Source organism: Trematomus bernacchii, unplaced genomic scaffold, assembly GCF_902827165.1.
Source record: "Trematomus bernacchii unplaced genomic scaffold, fTreBer1.1, whole genome shotgun sequence".
NCBI classification, from domain to species: domain Eukaryota; kingdom Metazoa; phylum Chordata; class Actinopteri; order Perciformes; family Nototheniidae; genus Trematomus; species Trematomus bernacchii.
The window spans coordinates 438,296-461,763 of NW_022987577.1; the positions used below are offsets into that span (position 1 = coordinate 438,296).

A 23,468-nucleotide genomic window follows, 5' to 3' on the forward strand; every position below is an offset into this window, starting at 1 on the left:
GACTCAAATAAGGAAATATATGATACATTATGATGTGATATGATATGAATGATAATGGGACACATCGCCATCTGCACTCACAGTGCCGCGGACTGTAGGCTACGTAATGTTACTTTGATCCGGTTACTTATGTTGTGGCAGATATTTAACTAAGCTTTCTTAACGCTAATGTTATAATAGTCAGATTGCTCTGAAGATGGGAGGTGATATTCTATTCATTTTCACGTTCACACAGTCGGTGATTTTGGCCGGCCGTCTTTCCTGCAACGGCAGTTTAAACTGTATTTCCTTTCTCCTGTCATATTAATTGATCCCTTTAAACTCCGCACACTGAGCTCTGATTGGTCAGCAGGCAGTGCTTTTATCCTGGAACCTATCCTGCTCCGGAGGATAGCCGTTCAGAATAAGTTATCTAGCCTGCTAAAAAGTGAACCAGCTTCGTAGGACCGGAAACCCCTGAAGTTAGCTTGCTAAACGAAAATCTTGCTTCGTAGTATAGGCCCCTGCTCCGGACCAGTGGCCAGGGGCCTGTACTACGAATCAGGATTTTCGTTTAGCAAGCTAACTTCAGGGATTTCCGGTCCTACGAAGCTGGTTCACTTCTTAGTGGGCTAGATAACTTATGCTGAACGGCTAGCCTGAGGCCTATACTACGAATCTAGTTCAACATACAGATGGAGCGTCTTATTTTGGACAGTTTAAAACGCGAGGGTCGTGATCGGTTCGTGCACGGTCCGTGATGGCCGGCCGGCCCCCAGTCTGACTTGATACCGCCCCCGTGATAAATAAATGTAATTATTGTGAAGCCAGCTGCAATGGATCATTGATCCACCAGGGGGTGCAGTGGGGTTCCACACTGGAGTCATGTACAGTATGTCTGGTACTAATGTATAGCGGATCTTTGTTAAGATCCATATGTCACGGATAGGATCATAGTCTGCGCTAAATAAGACATGTAATCATTTACAAAACATCACCATGTTGTTATTTAACAAAATAATGTTGTTTAGTCGAAAAAAACGAACGAGCCGGCTCTCCCGATTTTTAATCCTAATTTAATCATCATCATTGTTTATGTTCGCCGAATTGACATGAAATCACTGACAAATATGAATATTCTGTATTCAACTTCATTGAAACGATCAGGATGGGTGTTATTTTTCCCGTGTATTACATGGCCACATTCTCAACAAAGTTACGTAACGAAACATTCTGTATTCCTTGCTTACTTCCTTAAACCTTTTCTCATCCTTATCTCTTTCATGACTTTTTATTTAATGCTTTTGAATGTTTTGAATTACAGTAAGGCATAGTAATCATAGATAACACGGCAGGGTCCGTTACAGTTTGTTTTCATCTGATTTCAAATATTTCAAATGTCTGAAGTTAATAAATACATTCTCAGTGTTCAAGTCAATAATAGTCATATAAGAAAAGTACTGATCTAATAACAGAGATTTTATAAGGACTTTTCAATGTTCGACATCACTCATGTGAAATACAGTAAACTGGATGTTGTGGTGCCGAGAGGCGGGGTATCAAAAGTACAAGCTAAACTTTTATTTAGCATCTGAACACACTTGTAAACAACGTGATGCCCGGGAAGCGAAGACCCGGCGGAAACAGCTGGTCTGGTTCACTAAAATGTCCGTGTACAGTATATCTGGTACTAATGTATAGCGGATCTTTGTTAAGATCCATATGTCACGGATAGGATCATAGTCTGGATCATAGTCTGTGCTAAATAAGACATGTAATCATTTACAAAACATCACCATGTTGTTATGCGCATGTGCGAGATGTTATGCATGTGCGCATGTGCGAGATGGTCCGCCATATTGCACAACTCCGTACGGCAACCCAACTAGGACACTTGACGTCTAGACCGTCTAGACCAAGCCCCCAGGAAGTGCGCCGGACTCTGATGAAAATATTCGTGCTGGCCAAACGGCGGTACTACACTTCCTTTTGGTTGCCAGGCCCGGAAACACTTTTTCCCATTGACTTACATGGGGAAAGAGCGGTCTGTAAATCGTTGGATAATTTTTTTTAAACTAAATAAACTACCCAGTATGAACACTATACAGCCCTTATTAAAAACATTTGTTCCTCAAGTTGTAAAATGTGCTAATAACGTTATTCTGAGAGTTATTTCCCTCTGCATTATGAACGCGCATCTAACCCACGGGACCGCGCCGCCCGGCACGTTCATGTTACGTGTTCAGCACTACATGCGTTTATCTTTACCCATGGATGCACAATAAGAACGGACCCATATCGCCTTACTGCCAGCCCACGGAGCTGTAATAATGGATATATTGCACATGTTTGCTGTAATTCATCATTTGTAAAATATTATACTACATGGGCTGTATGATTAAATGTTGTATTAAATAAAGTTAATATTACCGACGTAGATTAACGTCCCTGTAGCTTCTTATTGCACTAAGAAGCTTATTGCACTGTGTATATATATATATATATATATATATGTGTATATATATATATATATATATATATATATATATATATATATATATATATATATATATATATATATATATATATATATATATATATATATATATACAGTGCAATAATTATTTCATGCTAAATGAAGCTCTGTTGCTTGGACATCACTAGATCCTGTTACAGCGTTTTGGTATGGGGGGGGGATTTGTTAGAAGGTGCGACGGGGGAGGGGGGAGAGAGTTAGACGCTCGTGAATTGTCAACGGGGGGGGGGCCTCTGCACGGAGGAGCCGCGGAGAAGTGAATCACAGTGATCTGCTATTTTAAAGTAAATTCAACACATATCGACCCTAAATATAGCATATATTAAGAACGAGAAAGTGTTAACATCGTTTTTTGTAAACATATGACCAATGTGCGAGGGTGATGACATCAGAGCATCGTCCTATGGGCTTAGCCCCGGACAGGTACAACAGGTATTCACTCAGAGGGGGGTAGTTACCATTTACATGTCAAAAAGCAACATACAGTAGGCGGGTGGGGGATGGTGAACGTTTACATTTATCTACAGAATACATTTAATTTAAGGGGAGCAGTTACTGAGAAGTATATAATGAGAACTGCTACCAATGGTGGCCTATTTAGTTTATTAAGAAATACATATTTGTAGCTTTTTTTTAATCTGCAGTAGGAAATGCAGAGAGTAGCGACAGGGCTGGTCCAACCTGATCTGTAAAGTGATCTAACTAAGTGCTATTCATTTTCTTGACGGGGAAGTGCAGTGTAAATGGGGGGCTTATATGCATTTGAAAAGCAATATAAATCACACAGTTCGTACTGTATACAATAGGCATTAAAAGCACCATCGATAACCATTGCCCTTCTCCTATTCAAACCAAAAGAGAAAATGCAGATATTACACTCTGAAAATAAAGGGTAGACATATCTGTACTCTTAGTGCCAAGTAGCTAAGCTATTCATTCGCAGAAATGTAAAGTGATCTATCTAAGTTCTATTCAGTTTTTCGCCGGTCAACGTGTGTGAAAGTTTAAAGTTCAATCTTCCTTATTGAGCTTTAAAACAAATGAATAACGACTATATATTATAATAAAACTATATATTGAGCTTTAAAACAAATGAATAACGAATGAATAACGACTATATATTATAGGAAATGAATAACGACTATATATTATAATAAAACTATATATTATAATAAAACTACATATATAGTTATATAATAAAACGACTATATATTATAATAAAATAAACACCGGCTGTTGTTATGCCTGCTGTAACGTTTACTTACTCCGTTCTCCGCTTAAGTAATTATGCCGTTACAAGCTTCATAGTTGTATTTATCATCTAAATTTGCCGAAACAAGTTTAATATTCTGAAAGCCAAGACTTTGTTTATTTGAAATCAGATGAAAAAACATATTCCGAGTCATAAAGACTTTATTTAAAATAAACATTTATAACTAGTTTAGGTTGTTTGAGAGGTACAGCTACCATTCTTTAATTAGATGTTTGATAAGTGCATGCAGATCACATAGTAAAACACGTACACAGATACATTATTTTGTATTTTTATTAAATTCGACAATGTCAATTTCACTTTCCACTATGTCCACCGTTGTTTTTCACAACCAATGGCAGAACTTTATTGAGGCCTGTAATTAGTCAACTACAGGTCTCTTGGGTCAGTCTTTTTCTTCCAAAAAGCTTGTGACAATATGTTATTGCTCTTGGGGCATTAAAAACAAGATTTTAACTTTAGTTTTTTATATAATATCTGCATTTTCTATTGTGAAAAACTAAGGTTGCGTTCGAATACTCCAAAAAAACAGCTCCTAAGTTCTAACCCTATCGTCTATTCCTTGACCTCGGAGTGAAACGTCATGGGGTTAAGGGATAGTGGATAGGAGAATTCAAAAGGATTTAGGAGAAGAGACTGCGGCACTTTAGAGAATCCGACTGCACTTTCACTATCCGACGTGTTTATGATGCGCCAGCAGAGGTCATAAATGTGCGCCTGCTGCTGTGGGGAAACTATGGAAACTACAGTTTTCTATACAGCGGACTACAACATGGATGTTTAATAAGAACGAGGGACTACTGTAAACTCATCTAGAGACTCTGCACCGTGCTCTGATGCTGTTGTTTTATGCTTTATGAACGGGGACAACAGAGAAACATATTCTTCATGACCAAAGTTGGAATTGAAATAAAAAAGGAAAGTGAAACTGTCACCCTCTCCCTCCGGTCCACATTAATACAAATGATCCCAATACGTATGATTGTATGAAAAGATCTTAAAATCAATACAAATGTATTTATTATAACGGTTAGTCCTTAACATCTATCACTGTGTATATCACCATTCAAACATCTTTTAAAAGTTGAACAAACCCCACACAGCTCAGTAAAGACTGTGAAATGTTGACTTTATTTGATCATTTCAGTAAAAACTAACGTTCATATTTCTCTTTTTGATTATAATACTGATGAACGTTCAAAACAAAGCACTTTGGCAACTTACCACATACGTTTTAAAATGCTTAATAAGCACCGTAACTTTCATGATATCATTTCTCGTTCATAATCGGTTGTTTCCGTGAACGGCCGACTGTTGTGTGACGGCAAATGCTGCGGCCGCAAGGCATTGTGGGGCAGCATTTTCTCCTCTCCTTTCGGTTAGGGAGGTCCAGTGGTTCCTAAGCTAAAGGAGGTTATAAAGGAAGTTTGAAACCTCCTTTCCTTTTAATTTAGAGAATTCGAACGGCACTTATCATGGCTGCCACTGAGGGACTTCCGGGTCATTTCACTCCGTTAGGAAGGTTCCTAAGCTAAATGGACTATTCGAATGCAACCTAAGTCTTAGTTTGGCCATAGTTATTTAATATATAGCGCCATCTCCTGGTTAAACCCTGGAATTGGAGAATAGTGGGAGGGCCTAACATTCTTGGATACTGGTCTTTGGCAGGTCTTAGGCAGGTAACTGGCTGGCAGTAGGCAGGAAGGTGTATGCTGGAGTCCAGAATAAGATGCCCCATCTGTATCCTGGATATGTTTTGAGTTATCCGGTTGACCTAATCCAAAACAAACGCGCTCTCACTAAACTGTCCTACGACGCTGGCTATCAACTCGATCACTCAAGCCAGCCGTGTCCTATCTAGTTAGGTGCGCGTTCACATAAAAGGGGTGGTATTATTTGGAGCGATCGAGCGAGCGATATTGAACTGCAATGTTTGGCTTTTCTTCTCTTCCCCCTGTCAGTGAACTAGTAAGGCAAGTTTATTTATACTGCACCTTTCAACACAAGGCAATTCAAAGCGCTTTACAAAAATGAAAGACAATAAGAGCATTAAGAAATACAAATATGTGCAGTATAGGTATGATCAAGGAAGAAAGAACATTTAAACAAAGACACACGGACTGACTTACTGCATCTTTTTTTTATTTTCTTAGTAGAAATGGGGTCCACATCATTTTGACTCAGGGTTAATATAACATTTTTAAAATAACAAAGATTAAAAAAATAAATAATTAAAAAATATATAATCATAGCAATAATAACAAACACAAAAATAACATTAATAAAATACAATTAAAAAAATAAAATAATAAAAACTAAAATAATAATAATAATAAAATATATATATAAATTCATAAAATAATCAGAAATAAAAATAATATAATAATAACAATAAAAATAATATCAAAATATTTATGTAAAAAAAGGTTTTGACTACAATAATTGTATAATTCAGTGGGTGTAATTCCTCACACGGCCTATAGGGGCAACAAAGAGCAAATCCCAACCGACACATGAAAACAAACTTCGACTCAGAGGTGAGATTTATGCTTTATCTGCAGCGTTTTTACACTATATTTCTACTTTTCTAACAGAAAACACGTCAAAGATGAAGAACTACTTCTCATGTATAGCTTTATTTGAGTACATATCACACCTTTTATCGGTTAAAGAGCAGCTCAACGCTACTTCCGTGTTGATTTGTATGGGATCGTGGCCAAAATATCAAATTCATTTATAAAACCAACATCTTTTTAACCAGAAAATGATTTATAAATACTTTCTGAAATGTGATATATCTCAGTCAATGTAATGCAGGTTATAATAATAGTACAAAGACAAGTTCTACAGCTGAATATCAATATTTTAACCCTCTGTTCATTTGGATGTTGCTGTTTAGTAGATGTATTATTTAGCTTTAATATCATTTAGGTGGGAATAATAACCATCCACAAAATGTCTCGTCTTGCAGCTTTAATAACCGGTATTTTGTCGGTAAACACACCAGCTGCTGAATATCTAAAAAGAAGAATTTGTAGCTAAACATATGAAAGTATGGATGTATAAAGAGAAGCCCAATTGTACATTCAGAGAGTACCCGTATGTGGGCCCATAGAGCATGCGCAGTTGAGTTTTCCCTTAAGCCCCGCCTCCGATCTCCTTCACTCTGTCAGTCAAATGAATGGAGAGAGAAAATACCTCTGGATTCAGCTTTCAGCGCATTTTAGAACTTTTAACACCACAATGATTTAAATAAGGGTCATAAAAGAGTTCGTGCTAGGTAGTTTATTTAGCTGAAAAAAAGGTTTACGCTGATTTACAGACGTTTCTTTCCCCCCATGTAAGTCAATGGGAAAAAGCCAGTTTGGGCCGAAATGACTTCACGGAAGTTGTAGTACCACGGTTTGGCCACTGCGTCCATTCATAAAATCGGCTTCAACAACCGGCGCACTTCCCGTAGTTTGCTGATAGCTAGCTTAGGTTAGCTATCTCACGCTGAATGCTACGGTATTTACAGTCACGACACTATACGTTATATCCGTATTAACTCCGTATTTGTATCAGTATCTACGTTATTAAATGTACGCTATTCACAGGGGGGTTTATCGTGCTAACATCTACAGCTAGGAGGCTAGAAGCCGGTTAGCTGGCTGCTAGCTTTGTTATGCTAACGTCTTATGCTAGGTGACCTTATTTTGTTTTGCAATGAAGTGTTTCAGACATAGATTTCACATTAAGTATATGAACATTTCAGGTACTTATACTTTACTTGAGCGTTTTCTTTTCAGGCTATTTTATACTTGTATTCTACTACTATATAGGTGGTAAATATTCAACTTATTTCTCCACTTTTAGGTTTACTAAATATGATCAACACATACCTATTTGTCCTTTAATATTACCCACAACCATTTGCACAACAGCTGCTTTGCACAACTGTAATTTATATATAATCCAATGCTAATATGTGTCTGTAGTATCTTTCTTTATATTTCTGTAGCTAAGTGAGACTGTATTGTGTGTGTGTGTAGTAATATTGTTAACTCGTGTAATGCTTGACAACAATGCTGCAAATAATGTCCTAATTTGGGGTAAATAAAGTATCTATCTATCTAAAACTTACTTGAGCCCAATTGGGAAATTCACTCAGCAACATATGTAGTAATAGATATAGAAAAAGACTCAATACATACAAAAGAAGATGCCACAGCTTTTCCAGCAACATACCATCATCAATAGTTATTATCCAGTAATTCAATACATATTATTCTGAAATGGTTAACACTGAATAATGTCTACTTTTGATACTATATACTTTTTCTATTTCTACACTATGGTATTTTTAATCATGTCAATCACTTTTTTTAACCACCTATTTTGACCAATTACTGCACTTAAGCACAACTTTGAGGTACTTTTACTTTACTACAAGTGAGTTTAAGTACTTTTATGGAAGTAAAAGGTCTGAATACTTTTTCCAACGCTGCTTAAACTTTGATTCTTGTTTCCAGCGATGTGACTCGATGGATCCGCAGGAAGAGACGAGATAATGCTATAGAGTCGAGACGCTTTCAAGTAAGTAAGTGTGCATCAGAATCAAGTTTAATGCCAGGTACGTTTACACATACAAGGAATTTGCTTTTGTAATCTGGTGGTGCGAACAGAAACAATCTAAAAGAATAAGTTGCAAAGTAGGTAAAAAAAGAAATGTATAAGTATAATAAAAAACAAGTATTTTTAAGAAACAATTTAGCATTAAAAAAGGATGCTAAAGACAAGTATATACACCAGATTTAAATATAACTATACAAATAACCTTAACAGCATGACTTCCTCAGGCCCCGGCCACACGGAGACGAATCGGGTTGTATCCGCTACAGTTCTCTATCGTATAGACGGTTCGTCCACACGAGGCCGACACGGAAAAGTGGATAACGATAACGGCTCCCAAGGTGGGTAGATCTGCGGACGCAACGCTCTGGGGGGGCAAACGGCTCCGTGTGTACGCCCTATACGATCATATCCTGATAACGATGACGTCATAGCCCCGCCTCTCCCCACCTCTGCTGCTCACCCCCGCGTCACCCGCGTCATTGCTGATGTGTTTCGCCAACAACAACAACAACAATGGCAGATCACAGGGTTGCTTTGATGCTCCAGACGCTACTGACCATGCTACAGATGTTAGTGCAAAATCTACAGCTCCTCTTCCACAACCATCAGCAACAAGTGGACATGGAGAACAACATGATCAACATGCTGCTAAATCCACCGCGGGGAATAACCAGAAGGGCGACCAGGAGAAGGTTTTGGGTAAGACCGGGCAGAACCAGCAGTTGGTGGGACAATTTTGTCAATGGCGTTGTCGTGGATGATGAATGGAGGGAGAAATTCTGCATGTCCAAAGCCTCTCTCGTCGCCCTGACTGAAGAACTGCGCCCATATATCGAAAGGCAAACTACAAACATGAGGGCACCAATTGATCCACTGAAAAGGGTTGCGTTAATACTTTATTACCTGAGCGATGGGGGAAGGATGCGGAAGACTGCTACCGCCTTCGGAGTTTCCCGCCCGGCTGTGTCCCTCATTATTAGGCAGACATGCAGAGCGATCTCCATCCACCTGGGTCCAAAATACATCAAGCTGCCTTTTACTGAGCCCGAGACCGCGGATCTGGTTGAGGGCTTCCATCGTGCTCATCACATGCCACAATGTTTAGGAGCAGTGGACGGAACCCACATCGAAATCAAGCAGCCATCTACCAACCCCACTGATTACATCAACAGGAAAGGCACATATTCCCTTAATGTACAGGCCGTCTGTGATTACAAGTACCGATTCATGGATGTCGTGGTAAAGTGGCCTGGGAGTGTGCATGATGCACAGGTCTTTGCTAATTCAAAGCTAAACATGTACTTAGAGACTGGAAAGATCCCTGCTCTGAAAAAACAGATTGTGGACGACGAGGAGGCCATACCAATTTATCTTCTTGGTGATCCTGCCTACCCGCTGCTGCCGTACCTGATGAAGGAATATGCAACCGGTGGCGCCACAGTTCAGGAACAGTTCTTTGGGCTAACTTTGTGTAGTGCACGTATGGTCATTGAGTGTGCTTTTGGTCGCCTCAAGGCCAGATTTGCTGCACTTAGAAGGCCTATGGACACAAACTTGGATGACCTGCCCCATGTCATTTACTCCTGCTTTGTCCTCCACAATTTTTGTGAGGCCAGTAAGGAGGCTGTGGATGATCAGTCTGTGTTAGGAACAATGCAAGGTGAGAAGGACTTACAGCCTCCCACACAGTGCAATAGATATCTCACTGACTGTGATGAGGGGGAGGGAAAGAGAGTGAGGAGAGTGCTTACGGCGTACATTGACCCTTAGGACTACATGAGAGACAGACTGTTATTTTTTTTGGAAGGTTTTTATTAAGATCTGATAAACATTCTTTGTTACATTCCCTGTCCTCACTGTGCAGCTCCTTCAGCGACAGGCTGCTGTTAAATACCAACCAACTATGTGCTATATGTGCAAAATATATATATGCCGTTAATAACTGTACAATATATACCTGGCTGCTAAATCCTAAGAACTACTACAGGATGTGTATTTTGTAAATTGTGTAACTTTTTATTTTGTATTATATCATAATTTTTTTTTAACTTAGTACTTTTTAATGCATGTAACATTAAGCTAAAAAATATGTGATTCTCCAATGTTCAAAGTGTGAAATTAAAAATAAAATTGGCTGCAACCACTTCCAGACTTTCTTTGAACATAAAGTGCAACAAATAACAAATGTGCAAACGCAGTATCATATATATATATATATATATATATGACGGGTGTCACATGAACTTTAAATGTTCTGGAAAGTTCCTTATACAGCGTTAGCCTTTATTTTATCTCATGATAAACACAATTTCTTAAGTTTTGAGCATTTTAAGTCTTTTAAAAGTATGTGTTTTTTTATAAATGTTTACATGGACTGCCCCCCCCTCCCTCCCTCCCTCCCTTAGAGGAATTCATCCACAGAAAACACACTGGACGCTGCACTAGGTCAGAAACCAGAGGAGACTGTGAAGTCCAGTCTTAAATGTTTTTTGTGAGGGACTGCGGATGGAAATGAGCTCAAAGCTAAATCTGGCACTGTTACGCTTGATACATTTGAATGTATTAAGTGTTCATTACTGTGCATTGTCCCTGTCAAATAATCGATTAAAAAAATAAACATTATGTTCCCCTTAATTTCCCCAAAACTAGAAATGGGTCCGGGTTCTTGGCGTACAACGCAAACACCTGAAGCTCACTGCTTTATCAGTCGACTTGGCCAGTAAGGAGGCTGTGGATGATCACTCTGTGTTGGGAGCAATACAAGGTGAAAAGGACTTACAGCCTCCCACACAGAGCAAGAGATATCTCACTGACTGTGATGAGCGGGAGGGAAAGAGAGTGAGGAGAGGGCTTGTGTAGTACATTGACCCTTACATGAAAGACAAGACGTGTACACATGTTTACAGTAACAGAAAATAAAACACCTTGGCTAGCAAAAAAAAAAAAATGTAAAAAAAAATGTGATTCTCCAATGTTCAAACTGTGGAATACAAAATAAAATTGGCTGCACCCACTTCCAGACTTTCTTTGAACATAAAGTGTAACAAAAAACTGAAGCTCAGTGCTCTTGAAACAGTGTCTGCCTGTATGAAAAAGAGGTTTGTTGCTGTGGGGTGTCAGGCGTCATCGTTCGCGTGTGTGGTCCAGAGGGGTTTGTTCTTGGTGTGTAGGCCAGTGTAGCCGGGTGTGGCCTTCTATGCATGAATGGCAGTGGCGAACCGTGTCTATCACAACTGGACCTTCTGTAGGCACACACAGCCCCTCCGCCGCCGCGCAGTTGGGATACCTTTGTCATCATGTTACTCTCATATTGGAAGAGGACATTCAGGATTTTCCCAACATTTGCTGTTCTTGATTTTTTCCGTTGTTTGACTCATAACTACACAACTTTGTTTTTCCTCCAGGATGTCCTCAGGCCACCGGCTGCGGGACGTTGAGCAGCAGCGCCCCCTGCTGGTCGGGGAGGAGGAGCAAGATGTGAAGGAGGTGGAGAGGATTCCCCTCGGTGAGACGAAGAGACTTTGGTTCATCCCAGACTGCTGTGGCATAGTGTGCGCCTTCATCACCTGGTTCCTCGTGTTCTACGCTGACTTCGTGGTCACCTTCGTCATGCTGCTGCCCTCCAGGAGCTTCTGGTACGCCGTGATCAACGGGGTTCTGTTCAACAGCCTGGCAGTGCTGGCACTCGCATCCCATCTGAGAGCCATGCTGACAGACCCGGTGAGGAAGAGGAGGCTTTTGATTTAAAGGTCCCCTATTATACTGTCTTTCATCAATATATCACAGGTCTCAGATATATACAGAACCTGTCTCTGATTGGCTGAAACACCAAACAGATCATTGCAGCATTACCCATAATCCCCTCTGTTTTAGCCCTGTTTCCAAAGTGCTGATTCTCTGTCTGTTACTTTAGATGAAAATAAGGAGCCCCTCCCCACGCCCCTCTGAGAGAGACTTGGTTACAAAGAACTCAATGGTGCTCTAGGAGGAGACTCAGGTGATAAGGGGGGGGGGTTACCTTGGTTGCTGATTGGCTCATGGTTACACAAGTCAAAACATCGTTATGACATCATCAAGTGACCAAAATCTGATCAGCTCATTTTCAGACAGGTTTTTATAGAAATGGATCAGGACAAAGAGAGAGAGAATCTTTGTTCCTGAAACTTTCAGAGTCTCTTTCCACAGAGGGGACACATGTTGATGAAGAAGAGACATGAAGAAGAGGGGACACATGTTGATGAAGAAGAGACATGAAGAAGAGGGGACACATGTTGATGTAGAAGAGACATGAAGAAGAGGGGACACATGTTGATGTAGAAGAGACATGAAGAAGAGGGGACACATGTTGATGTAGAAGAGACATGAAGAAGAGGGGACACATGTTGATGTAGAAGAGACATGAAGAAGAGGGGACACATGGTGATGTAGAAGAGACATGAAGAAGAGGGGACACATGTTGATGTAGAGGAGACATGAAGAAGAGGGTACACATGTTGATGTAGAAGAGACATGAAGAAGAGGGGACACATGTTGATGTAGAAGAGACATGAAGAAGAGGGGACACATGTTGATGTAGAAGAGACATGAAGAAGAGGGGACACATGTTGATGTAGAAGAGACATGAAGAAGAGGGGACACATGTTGATGTAGAAGAGACATGAAGAAGAGGGGACACATGTTGATGTAGAAGAGACATGAAGAAGAGGGGACACATGTTGATGTAGAAGAGACATGTTTGCGTTGCAGCAGCGTAACACAACTACTAACCAAAACAAGGCATTGCACATAAGTAGAAAGTAAAGAGTAGAAATGAACAATACTAGAATTTAAACATCTCAAAATAGAATTAAAGCAGCATTACAAATGTACAATAGGCTCTGAAGATAAAAAATCAATAAACTCTGTCAGCAACAAAAATAAATGTGAAGCTCTGAGTTATAATTTAGCCCTCAAGGTCCTAACTCTCAAAGCACCTCACCACAAACCATAACTATCACATCCATTTAGCTGGACTGCTGTTTTCACAATAACTGTTTACCGGCACACATACATGTAAATATATCTAATATGTATATATGTATAACTAATTTCTTATTTTAAAGTTACTTAACTGTATATAATTGTAATGTTATCTTTATTCTGTGCGAATCTGTCCTGTTTTTCATTCTCACCCTGTTGCTGTTAAAACTACTGAATTAAAGGTCCATCTTATCTCATAAGAAAACAGACATGGAACCTAATATCGCGCTCACTGAGAGACCATGTCATTTCTTATTTTAAAAGTTACTTAAAGGGGACCTATCATGCAAAATGCACTTTTGTACGTCTTTTCTACATGAATATGTGTCCCCGGTGTTCCAGGGAACTCACCAAGTGTCAGAAAACACAACCCTCTCTATTTTCCTCCATACCCAAATCTCTAAAAAAGGGGCTGCAACGGATCTGATAAAAACTGATCCAGATTTGAACACTGTCCTGACGTCAGGACGGTGGCGCTACGGCTATTGGGCCAACTCCACCAATCAGGAGGAGACAGCCACGGCCATTGTCGTTCGAAAGCGCTGGAGACGCTGTAGTACATATGCCAGGCCAGTAGATGGTGCTGTTCTCACTGAATCTGCCCTTGCTAAAAGGAGCTAAAAAATGTCAAATTGAGCAAAATGAGGCATGGCTAAAATGCATGATCTGTTTGGTATTTTGAAAAAAAAAAAAGTATAAATATGCCTTATATAGGTATGGTCCTACACTATATTATTCAAATATAGCATGATAGGTCCACTTTAACTGTATATCATTTGAATTGCATCTTTAATTTCACAGGGATTAATAAAGCTCCATCTTATCTTGTCAGTGTCTTTAGATGTTTCTATTTTTTCATCGCCCATGTTTCCTCCCTCCTCTCCTCAGGGAGCCGTTCCGAAAGGAAACGCCACGAAGAAATACGTGGAGAGTTTGCAGCTGAAGCCGGGCGAGATCATCTACAAATGTGCAAAATGTTGCAGCATCAAACCGGAGAGAGCGCATCACTGCAGGTCAGAGCAACTTCAGCCCTGACTGGGGATACAGAGCATGCTCTTAGTCTTCTCCGACACTTTAGTTAACGTCCATTGCAAAGTGTTATTTATGTAGAATCAAAATATCCTCAGTGTTAGTGGTCAGAGAGGACAAAAGTACACACATCCTTTACTCAAGTAGAAGTACAGATACTCGTGTTTAAAAATACTCTGGTAAAAGTAGAAGTACTGACTAAACTTCTTTACTCAAGTAAAAGTAAAGAGGGCTTTGAAATGTACTTCAGTAAAAAGTACCCATAACTAGCAGCTGTTTTAAAGAGTACCTGACCTCCCTTTATATTAATAGAACAATAATGTCATTGTTACCTAATGAATGTTTCCATGCTGAACAACGGCAACATGACAACGTTTTCATTGGTCCCTCTTCTTTAGAGAAGACCAGGAAATGATGGATACACGGATCGTGTTCAAATCAATAGGCACGCAATGACTCTAAATAATAATGATCACGCCACCAGACACACATTCAAACTAAAGGAACCAGCCTGTTTGGAAAATGAGAGAAGTAGAAAGTACAGGTATTTGGGTTCAACATGTAAGAAGTAGAAAGTACAGGTATTTGTGTTCAACATGTAAGAAGTAGAAAGTACAGGTATTTGTGTTCAACATGTAAGAAGTAGAAAGTACAGGTATTTGTGTTCAACATGTAAGAAGTAGAAAGTACAGGTATTTGGGTTCAACATGTAAGAAGTAGAAAGTACAGGTATTTGGGTTCAACATGTAAGAAGTAGAAAGTACAGGTATTTGTGTTCAACATGTAAGAAGTAGAAAGTACAGGTATTTGGGTTCAAAATGTAAGAAGTAGAAAGTACAGGTATTTGTGTTCAACATGTATGAAGTAGAAAGTACAGGTATTTGTGTTCAACATGTAAGAAGTAGAAAGTACAGGTATTTGAGTTCAAAATGTAAGAAGTAGAAAGTACAGGTATTTGTGTTCAACATGTAAGAAGTAGAAAGTACAGGTATTTGTGTTCAACATGTAAGAAGTAGAAAGTACAGGTATTTGTGTTCAAAATGTAAGAAGTAGAAAGTACTTAGGTACAGAAACAAAGTATTTGTACTCCACTACTTCCCAGATTGTATTCCTAGAAGGATGCATCTGCCTCTGGGCCCTTTCACAATTTGTCACACGGGATTAGAGATGTGTTTTTAAAACAGCATCATGTCGGTTTAATTAAAGAGATCCCTTTTGATTGTTTACTCACGGCAAATATTTAGACCTCAAGTAAATGCATTACGTCCCGCTTTACAGAAGCACGTTGCCCATAAACTACATGTCCCACAATGCATCTCATTTTGTGACATGCGCACTGAAGAGACTTGCAATTATTTGCCCTAGACTTCTGCTTTCAGACGTAGTTAATAATGAAGTTATTACCCTCTCTGATAATAATCCAAAGCAGAGGCAATCATGTAATATAATACATTTTTTTATATTATATATTTATATAGCCCGCGATGAAATTGAGTTTGACACCCCTGCAAAGAGGCATCTGAGGTGACGCTTATTAAGTTAGGGAAATAAAGATGTCATTTCTCCTTCTTCTTCTGCAGTATCTGTAAGCGCTGTATCCGTAAAATGGACCACCATTGTCCCTGGGTGAATAACTGTGTTGGTGAGAAAAACCAGCGCTTCTTCGTCCTCTTCACCGTGAGTACATCCAATGATTTTGACCCCACACTAATCTGATTGTATTATTCAGACAGATTTACACACACGTCAACGATAACACAAGTGTTTCTAACAGGAAGGGTTTTTGTTTTAGTGCCTCTGATGATTCCAATGAACTATTACTGTGGATTGATTACAAGGATTATCATTTATATCCATATATTTTTATTATTATATGATTATATCGTATTTTTAGGGGAATATCCCTTTAAGATGGCTCACAAACATAAACTATATATATATTTCTCTACGAAAAAACACTGAAGTTCTTTTCAAAACGTACTATAATACTCTCATTAGACGAGTATTTAATTCATAAAGCAGTATAGAAAAAGGCTTTACCATGTGGTTATTTCATATCGGCTATTCATTATTTAAATACCATAAAACATGCTTTATTTGAGACATGACATCTCGTTTTTAGGGTTGTTACATCTCTACAAATGTTGTTTAATGGCGAAATGACTTTCATATTTTCCTTTTTCTAAATCCTGGCTCTTGGAAAAACTCAGTCTTCATCCGACTGACGAATCAAAACTGGTGAAAAATGTGTGTGTGTAGATTATAAAGCTGTAGCTCTTTGTTTACTAGTTAGAAAAGTGTGTTTTAGAGTTTAGACAAAGAATAAAACTACAGAGACGTTTCTCAGGGACACTTTCACAAAAAGGACGGCGCTGCTTTTGTGGCTGATTAACCCGCACAAATATATATAACTGTTATCTTTTAAAGGTCCCATGTCACGCTTTTCTGGTTATCACCCGTCCCCTTGTGTGTTATGAAGGTTTTTCTGCATGTAAACGGTCTGCAGAGTCACAAACCCTCAAAGTACACCCTGTAGCGAGTAAAACTCTAACACAGAGAAGACCTGTCTATGCTGCCCCAGAACGCCTCGTTGGACATTTCTCTTTTTCCATTGTTTTCTTCCTGGGTATAGTGACGTGACGGGTATAGTGACGTGACGGGTATAGTGACGTAACGGGTATAGTGACGTGACGGGTATAGTGACGTGACGGGTATAGTGACGTGACGGGTATAGTGACGTGACGTGACGGGTATAGTGACGTGACGGGTATAGTGACGTAACGGGTATAGTGACGTGACGGGTATAGTGACGTAACGGGTATAGTGACGTGACGGGTATAGTGACGTAACGGGTATAGTGACGTGACGTGACGGGTATAGTGACGTGACGGGTATAGTGACGTGACGGGTATAGTGACGTGACGGGTATAGTGACGTGACGGGTATAGTGACGTGACGGGTATAGTGACGTAACGGCACACACACTCACTCAGCCTTATCTTTTCTCTGCCTGGCTGTGAGTGTGTGTGTGTGACTCATCAGTAACAAACAGACATTTTTATTACACGGTTTAGTTGAATACTCGGTTCTGATTGGTCGATTCAGAACATGTGACACATTGTTAATCCAGTAGAACAGACAAGGACAGTAATGGCCGTTGCTAAGGAGGATCGAGAAAGAGAAAGGAAAAGAGGTTCAAATACAAAATAAATCGTAATAATGAAATGTTTCCACACAAATTATAATGTTTTGCAAATTATTTGGCGGCCCACTTGCAAAGCCTTCAGGTTGGGAACCGCTGGTATAAACAAACAGTCAACTAATGTCATCACTCGACCTTTGCAAAAAAAAGTGCAAATTGCATTTAGCTGCAAAACGATATCACTGTGATTTTAATGTAATATCATACCTTTAATATATATTTTTTAACTGCACCTTGAAGCTCCTCCCCGGCAAGTGCTGCATTATTTATGGAGCGTCCACGGGCCAAAATCCATCTTTTGTGATTTCGCCTCTCACTTTTTCTGCATAGCACCCAATTTCTTTCATGTCAAACCCTGTAACTGATTGAAACTGACCCCTCAGACTGTGCGATGTTAACACCGTGTGAACGTTTCCTCCAGATGTACATCGCTGTGATCTCCAGTCACGCTCTGGCTCTCTGCGGCTATCAGTTCATCACCTGCGTCAAAGTGCAGTGGAGCGGTGAGTCCTGAACCCTGCTGCTCACTCTGACTACAGTTTGACTTTATCTCTCACTTATGAGACAAATCAAATCAACATGTATTATAGCCCCAAATCACAAGAAAGGCCTCAAAGGGCTGTACAAAGCAAGCAAAGACAAAAACTAAATACAAACGTCACACACTGAAACAAATGCTGCTCCAAAAACAAGTTAAAGGTGGGGTAGGTCATTTTGGAGAAACCGGCTCGAGTGCGCTAGAATTTGAAAATACACAGCCGGGGAAAATCTGCCACTTCCTTATAGAGCCCCTCCTCCAACACACACGAACGCGCACATGACCAATGAGGGCACGAGATAAGTTTGTGCACAGGTTGACAGGCTGACAGGCAGGTAGGCCATCCAGTTATTTTAGCCGGGCCATGGAATATAACAAAAAGTGTGTCTCGAGCCGGTTTCTCAAACTTACCTACCCCACCTTTAAACAATAATGAAAACAAGCTGCTTTCACTTGAAATAAGTACAACAATCTGCCAATAGAACAAGTGAACATTTGCTTGGTTAGATTTCTTGAAATAAGAAGGGATATTTAGATAAATCACATCTTGTAATTATCTGGGAGAACTCATTTTGAACTATATTTGACCAGAATCAGGAAATGTTTTATATAATCTGCAAATGCTCAAAAGTGTTCGTTGGTGATTTTCTAATAAATATGTAAAGAAATATGTGTGAAGAGACTGAGAAGCAAATGAAAATGGCCCAGAGAGATGTCCGAGGCGAAGACATACACACTCATTTTGTAGAATGTAGTTGTTCATTTTTGTACTATTTAAGGTGCAATAGTCTCAGTTCAGGTTTAAAACCTTGAGTCTGTGTCGATGTGAAAAGTGAGCGCACAGACTCTGTTCCTCTTTATTCACTGTTCTGTATATTAGTTATTTGAACAATGGTCGTCTGATGTCACCGTGTGTTTCCGTGCCAGAGTGCAGTGATTTCTCTCCTCCGGTGACCATGCTTCTGATGATCTTCCTCTGCATGGAGTCGCTCCTCTTCTTCACCTTCACCGCTGTGATGTTCAGCACTCAGCTGCACTCCATCTGCAACGACGAGACGGTGAGCACGGAATGACATGTCCCCAAAAAAAGGCAATTTTTACTGTTTAAATTGAAAAAGATATCCATTGACTGTGTGTGTTTGTGTGTGTGTGTGTGTGTGTGTGTGTGTGTGTGTGTGTGTGTGTGTGGTGTGTGTGTGTGTGTGTGTGTGTGTGTGTGTGTGTGGTGTGTGTGTGTGTGGTGTGTGTGTGTGTGTGTGTGTGTGTGTGTGTGTGTGTGTGTGTGTGTGTGTGGTGTGTGTGTGTGTGTGTGTGTGTGTGTGTGTTGTGTGTGTGGTGTGTGTGTGTGTGTGGTGTGGTGTGTGTGTGTGTGTGTTGTGTGTGTGTGTGGTGTGTGTGTGTGTGTGTGTGTGTGTGTGTGTGTGTGTGTGTGTGTGTGTGTGTGTGTGTGTGTGTGTGTGTGTGTGTGTGTGTGTGTGTGTCCCTCTCTCTCTGTCTCTGTCTCTGTCTCTCTCTCTCTCTCTGTCTCTGTCTCTGTCTCTGTCTCTGTCTCTGTCTCTCTCTCTCTCTCTCTCTCTCTCTGTGTGTGTGTCTGTCTCTCTCTGTGTGTGTGTGTGTGTGTGTGCAGGAGATCGAGCGTCTGAAGAACGAGAAGCCCACCTGGGAGCGTCAGACTCGCTGGGCGGGGCTTCGCTCTGTCTTTGGGGGGGGGCCGCCCTCTCTGCGGTGGATCAACCCCTTCGCCGGACTCAAACTACCAACCCTGCTGCCCCGCCGCTCCTGGAGGGGGGGGGCCGAGTTCTCCGTCTGACGAGCTGTCCGTCAATTACCAGAGATGGCAAAAGTAAACACATCCTTTACTCAAGTAGAAGTAGACACTCGTGTTTAAAAATACTCTGGTGAAAGTAGAAGTACTGACTAAACTTCTTTACTCAAGTCAAAGTAAAGAGGGCTTTGAAATGTACTTCAGTAAAAAGTACCCATAACTAGCAGCTGTTTTAAAGAGTACCTGACCTCCCTTTATATTAATAGAACAATAATGTCATTGTTAGCTAATGAATGTTTCCATGCTGAACAACGGCAACATGACAACGTTTCATTGGTCCCTCTTCTTTAGAGAAGACCAGGAAATGATGGATACACGGATCGTGTTCAAATCAATAGGCACGCAATGACTCTAAATAATAATGATCACGCCACCAAACACACATTCAAACTAAAGGAACCAGCCTGTTTGGGAAATGTGAGAAGTAGAAAGTACAGGTATTTGGGTTCAACATGTAAGAAGTAGAAAGTACAGGTATTTGTGTTCAACATGTAAGAAGTAGAAAGTACAGGTATTTGGGTTCAACATGTAAGAAGTAGAAAGTACAGGTATTTGGGTTCAACATGTAAGAAGTAGAAAGTACAGGTATTTGTGTTCAACATGTAAGAAGTAGAAAGTACAGGTATTTGAGTTCAACATGTGAGAAGTAGAAAGTACAGGTATTTGGGTTCAACATGTAAGAAGTAGAAAGTACAGGTATTTGAGTTCAACATGTGAGAAGTAGAAAGTACAGGTATTTGGGTTCAACATGTGAGAAGTAGAAAGTACAGGTATTTGAGTTCAACATGTGAGAAGTAGAAAGTACAGGTATTTGGGTTCAACATGTAAGAAGTGGTCAGAAAAATAAGTAGTGGAGTAAAGTACTGATACGAGAAACATGTACTTAAGTACAGTAACGAAGTATTTGTACTCCACTACTTCCCACCTCTGATTATTAGTTATTTTCTCACATTCCCCTTTACATACAATCGTCCTCCACTTGAACACTTTCTTTAACAAGGGCTCACAACATGTTTAAGTCTCATATCCTAAAATGTCAACATGAGAATATGAAAAACTAAATGTATAGAAATCAAATCAATAATAACACTGATAATGTAAATAACAAAGGTATAACAAAAATAGAATTAAAGATGGGTTATATATAAGGTCATCCTGCATATTACAATAATACAGTCCAATATACTTCCTGGAGGAGAAGGAAACAAAAAGGACAGATTAGGAAACAAGAGAGGAGACTAGCCCTGGATCTGAACCTGGATGGAGGAGAGGAGGGAGGAGACAAGGGAGGGAGGAGACTGGCAAAACAGTAGATAAGAGGAAGTAAGGAAAGGAAACAAAATAAGAGAAGAGGAAACGAAGAAGACTATGGGACGAATGGGGATGAAAATCGGAAAGGAAATAAGAAAGCAGATAGGAGGAAGCAAGGAGAGGAATCAAGGGAGGAGACAAGGAAGGAGACAAGGAAGAGAATAGAACATGGGCTAGTGAGGGGAGGAAGGACACGAAGTGAGAAGACATTAAGGAGGTAGGAGACAAGGAAACAAAACAATAGAGGAGACCAGAACATGTCCCTACTTGTTTTAAAGCTATTTTCTTTCTATTGAGATGTTTAAATGTTGGAATGTTTATTTTTAGTCTTTTAATTGTTATTGTACAAATGCCATGTCGCTGTACTGTATGCTGCAACGCAAACATTTCCCACATTGGGATCAATAACGTTCTTCTTATCTTATCTTATCAGGGGGAGAACAGCAGGGGGTCTGCCTCGAGACTCAGAGCCCAGAGAGAGGTCTCCGTCAGGGGGGGGCGGGGCTTCAGGTGTTAACCCCCCCCCCTTAACGATCAAACGCTGCTGCTGGATGTGAGGAAGTGTTCAAAGGCAGCAGATTCAGACCCGGGGATCATCTGCTCAATCCATCATCATTTTATGGGGAAATCGCAACTTGGATCAGTGCAGTAATCACATTGCATTTAGCACAATATTATAAGGGTAAATATGTAAAAATGTATGAATGAAGTAAAGCAACGCAAGTTTATTTATACAGCACAATATCAAACACACCTGTGGCTCTACAGATCAACAAACATAGATTACAGTGTGTGATGTAATTGTGATTGACAAGAAATTCAAAGTGCTGTACAAACACAGAAAGCATTACAATGTAGTGACATGACATTGAAAACATTTTGTACCGAGCTAAGATAGAATAAGACAGGTATAAAATACAAAGTCACAGTTCGGTGTGAGATATAAATAATTATTACAATTAAATCGGAAGCAGCTGCAAAAGGAAAATGTGGAGCTGCATATTTGTTTGGTACAGATCCTCTTAAAGGGGCCCTATATTCTGCATTTGGGGGTTTCCTCTTGCCTGTAGTGTTTTCTATAGGTTTGTGTGCATGACTATATAACATCTAACATCACTATAGACAGGGGTGCACACAACTTTCTCAGTGAGGTCCTCAGATGAGTACCTTACCTGGAGTCAGTGTTTGGTACTCCAACTTCTGACCATTGTTAACGGGGGGGGGGGGGTGGCGTCAGTGGAGTACACCGCTTCGCGATTGTCAACGGGGGGGTGGCGTCAGTAGAGTACAGAGCTTCGTGACCGCGGCGCGTGTGAACGTTGTGATCAGCTGTTTTAGCGCAGGGCTGCTGTACAGACCGACGTTAACAGCAGCCCTGTCTGTGCACACGGAGACCGACTCTGTCGTCCGGTGAACTAACCGCCTTCTGGAAAAGCTTCACATTTACGTTGCGCTTTGTGACACAAGTGACGGTACGCATTTCAGATTGTTGCCGCGCATGCGTACCTGCGTACCAGTTATGTGCACCCCTGACTATAGAACATTCACCCTCCTATTGGCTTGAGCTCCAACACATTGCACGTGATAGGCTAAGGGGCGGGACATCTCTAAGCTGGTTGACCAATCACAAAAGAGCCGGCCCGCTAACCAATCAGAGCAGCTCTGGTTTCAGACAGAGGGTGAAAAGAGGTGCTGCAGCACAGGTAGTATGAGAACAATAAAGAGCTTTTGAACATCAAAGCATGGAGACATGTCCCAGGAGAGGAAGAGCAGAATAAAGCCCCTTTAGAAAAATCAAAGTAGTCATTCAACTTAATATATATTACAATGAGGTTCCCTCCAATATCATAAATCATATCACAATTGCAATATCAGTCAAAATAATCATAGTTGGTTATTTATTCCAAATCGTTCAGCCCGAGTCTGAAGGTTTTTTTTTGTTGATTTGCTCGTGAAGATGCTGGATTTTCTAAAAGCAGCTGCTGCCGACAGACATTACTAAGTGAGGAAACAACTTCTCTGACTATAGCTGCTCTGGTTTGATCTTTATTTTTGTATAATCTATAATTTAACTGGCTCTCTGTTTGTATCAGGGTTTCTGTTAGAATACAATGTCTAGAGGATTTGAAAAAAAATATGGTG

The 23,468-nt window shown here is 40.2% G+C and overlaps 2 protein-coding genes across 5 annotated transcripts; both read left to right on the plus strand.

Annotated features, from left to right (window-relative positions):
* Window positions 1-6,277: 6,277 nt before the first annotated feature.
* Window positions 6,278-22,523, plus strand: LOC117479841 (palmitoyltransferase ZDHHC7-like). 4 transcript variants are annotated; one of them, XM_034126936.1, is made up of 9 exons: window positions 6,278-6,325; window positions 8,300-8,367; window positions 11,807-12,122; window positions 14,310-14,434; window positions 16,031-16,127; window positions 18,074-18,155; window positions 19,118-19,248; window positions 19,818-20,033; window positions 21,760-22,523. In XM_034126936.1, exons 3-8 carry the CDS (start codon window positions 11,808-11,810, stop codon window positions 19,998-20,000), a joined length of 933 nt encoding a protein of 310 aa, XP_033982827.1. In that variant the 5' UTR covers window positions 6,278-6,325; window positions 8,300-8,367; window position 11,807; the 3' UTR covers window positions 20,001-20,033; window positions 21,760-22,523. The 4 variants fall into 4 exon arrangements, with proteins under 4 accessions (XP_033982827.1, XP_033982826.1, XP_033982828.1 ...); XM_034126935.1 differs by having other exon boundaries at window positions 8,300-8,363; XM_034126937.1 differs by lacking the exon at window positions 6,278-6,325 and adding an exon at window positions 7,146-7,295 and having other exon boundaries at window positions 8,300-8,363.
* LOC117479799 (protein ALP1-like) lies at window positions 9,324-11,261 on the plus strand. The gene is made up of 2 exons (XM_034126883.1): window positions 9,324-10,062; window positions 11,110-11,261. The coding sequence occupies exons 1-2, from the start codon at window positions 9,324-9,326 to the stop codon at window positions 11,259-11,261; spliced, it is 891 nt and encodes a 296-aa protein (XP_033982774.1).
* Window positions 22,524-23,468: the final 945 nt, after the last annotated feature.

Excerpts from the sequence above, each read along its gene's own strand:
- LOC117479841 (XM_034126936.1), top strand. The coding sequence starts at position 11,808 with ATGTCCTCAGGCCACCGGCTGCGGGACGTTGAGCAGCAGCGCCCCCTG. Across the intron at positions 14,435-16,030 it reads GAGAGAGCGCATCACTGCAG|TATCTGTAAGCGCTGTATCC; the intron begins GTCAGAGCAACT and ends CTTCTTCTGCAG. Across the intron at positions 16,128-18,073 it reads GCTTCTTCGTCCTCTTCACC|ATGTACATCGCTGTGATCTC; the intron begins GTGAGTACATCC and ends CGTTTCCTCCAG.
- LOC117479799 (XM_034126883.1), top strand. The coding sequence starts at position 9,324 with ATGCGGAAGACTGCTACCGCCTTCGGAGTTTCCCGCCCGGCTGTGTCC. Across the intron at positions 10,063-11,109 it reads TGTGTTAGGAACAATGCAAG|TCGACTTGGCCAGTAAGGAG; the intron begins GTGAGAAGGACT and ends CTGCTTTATCAG.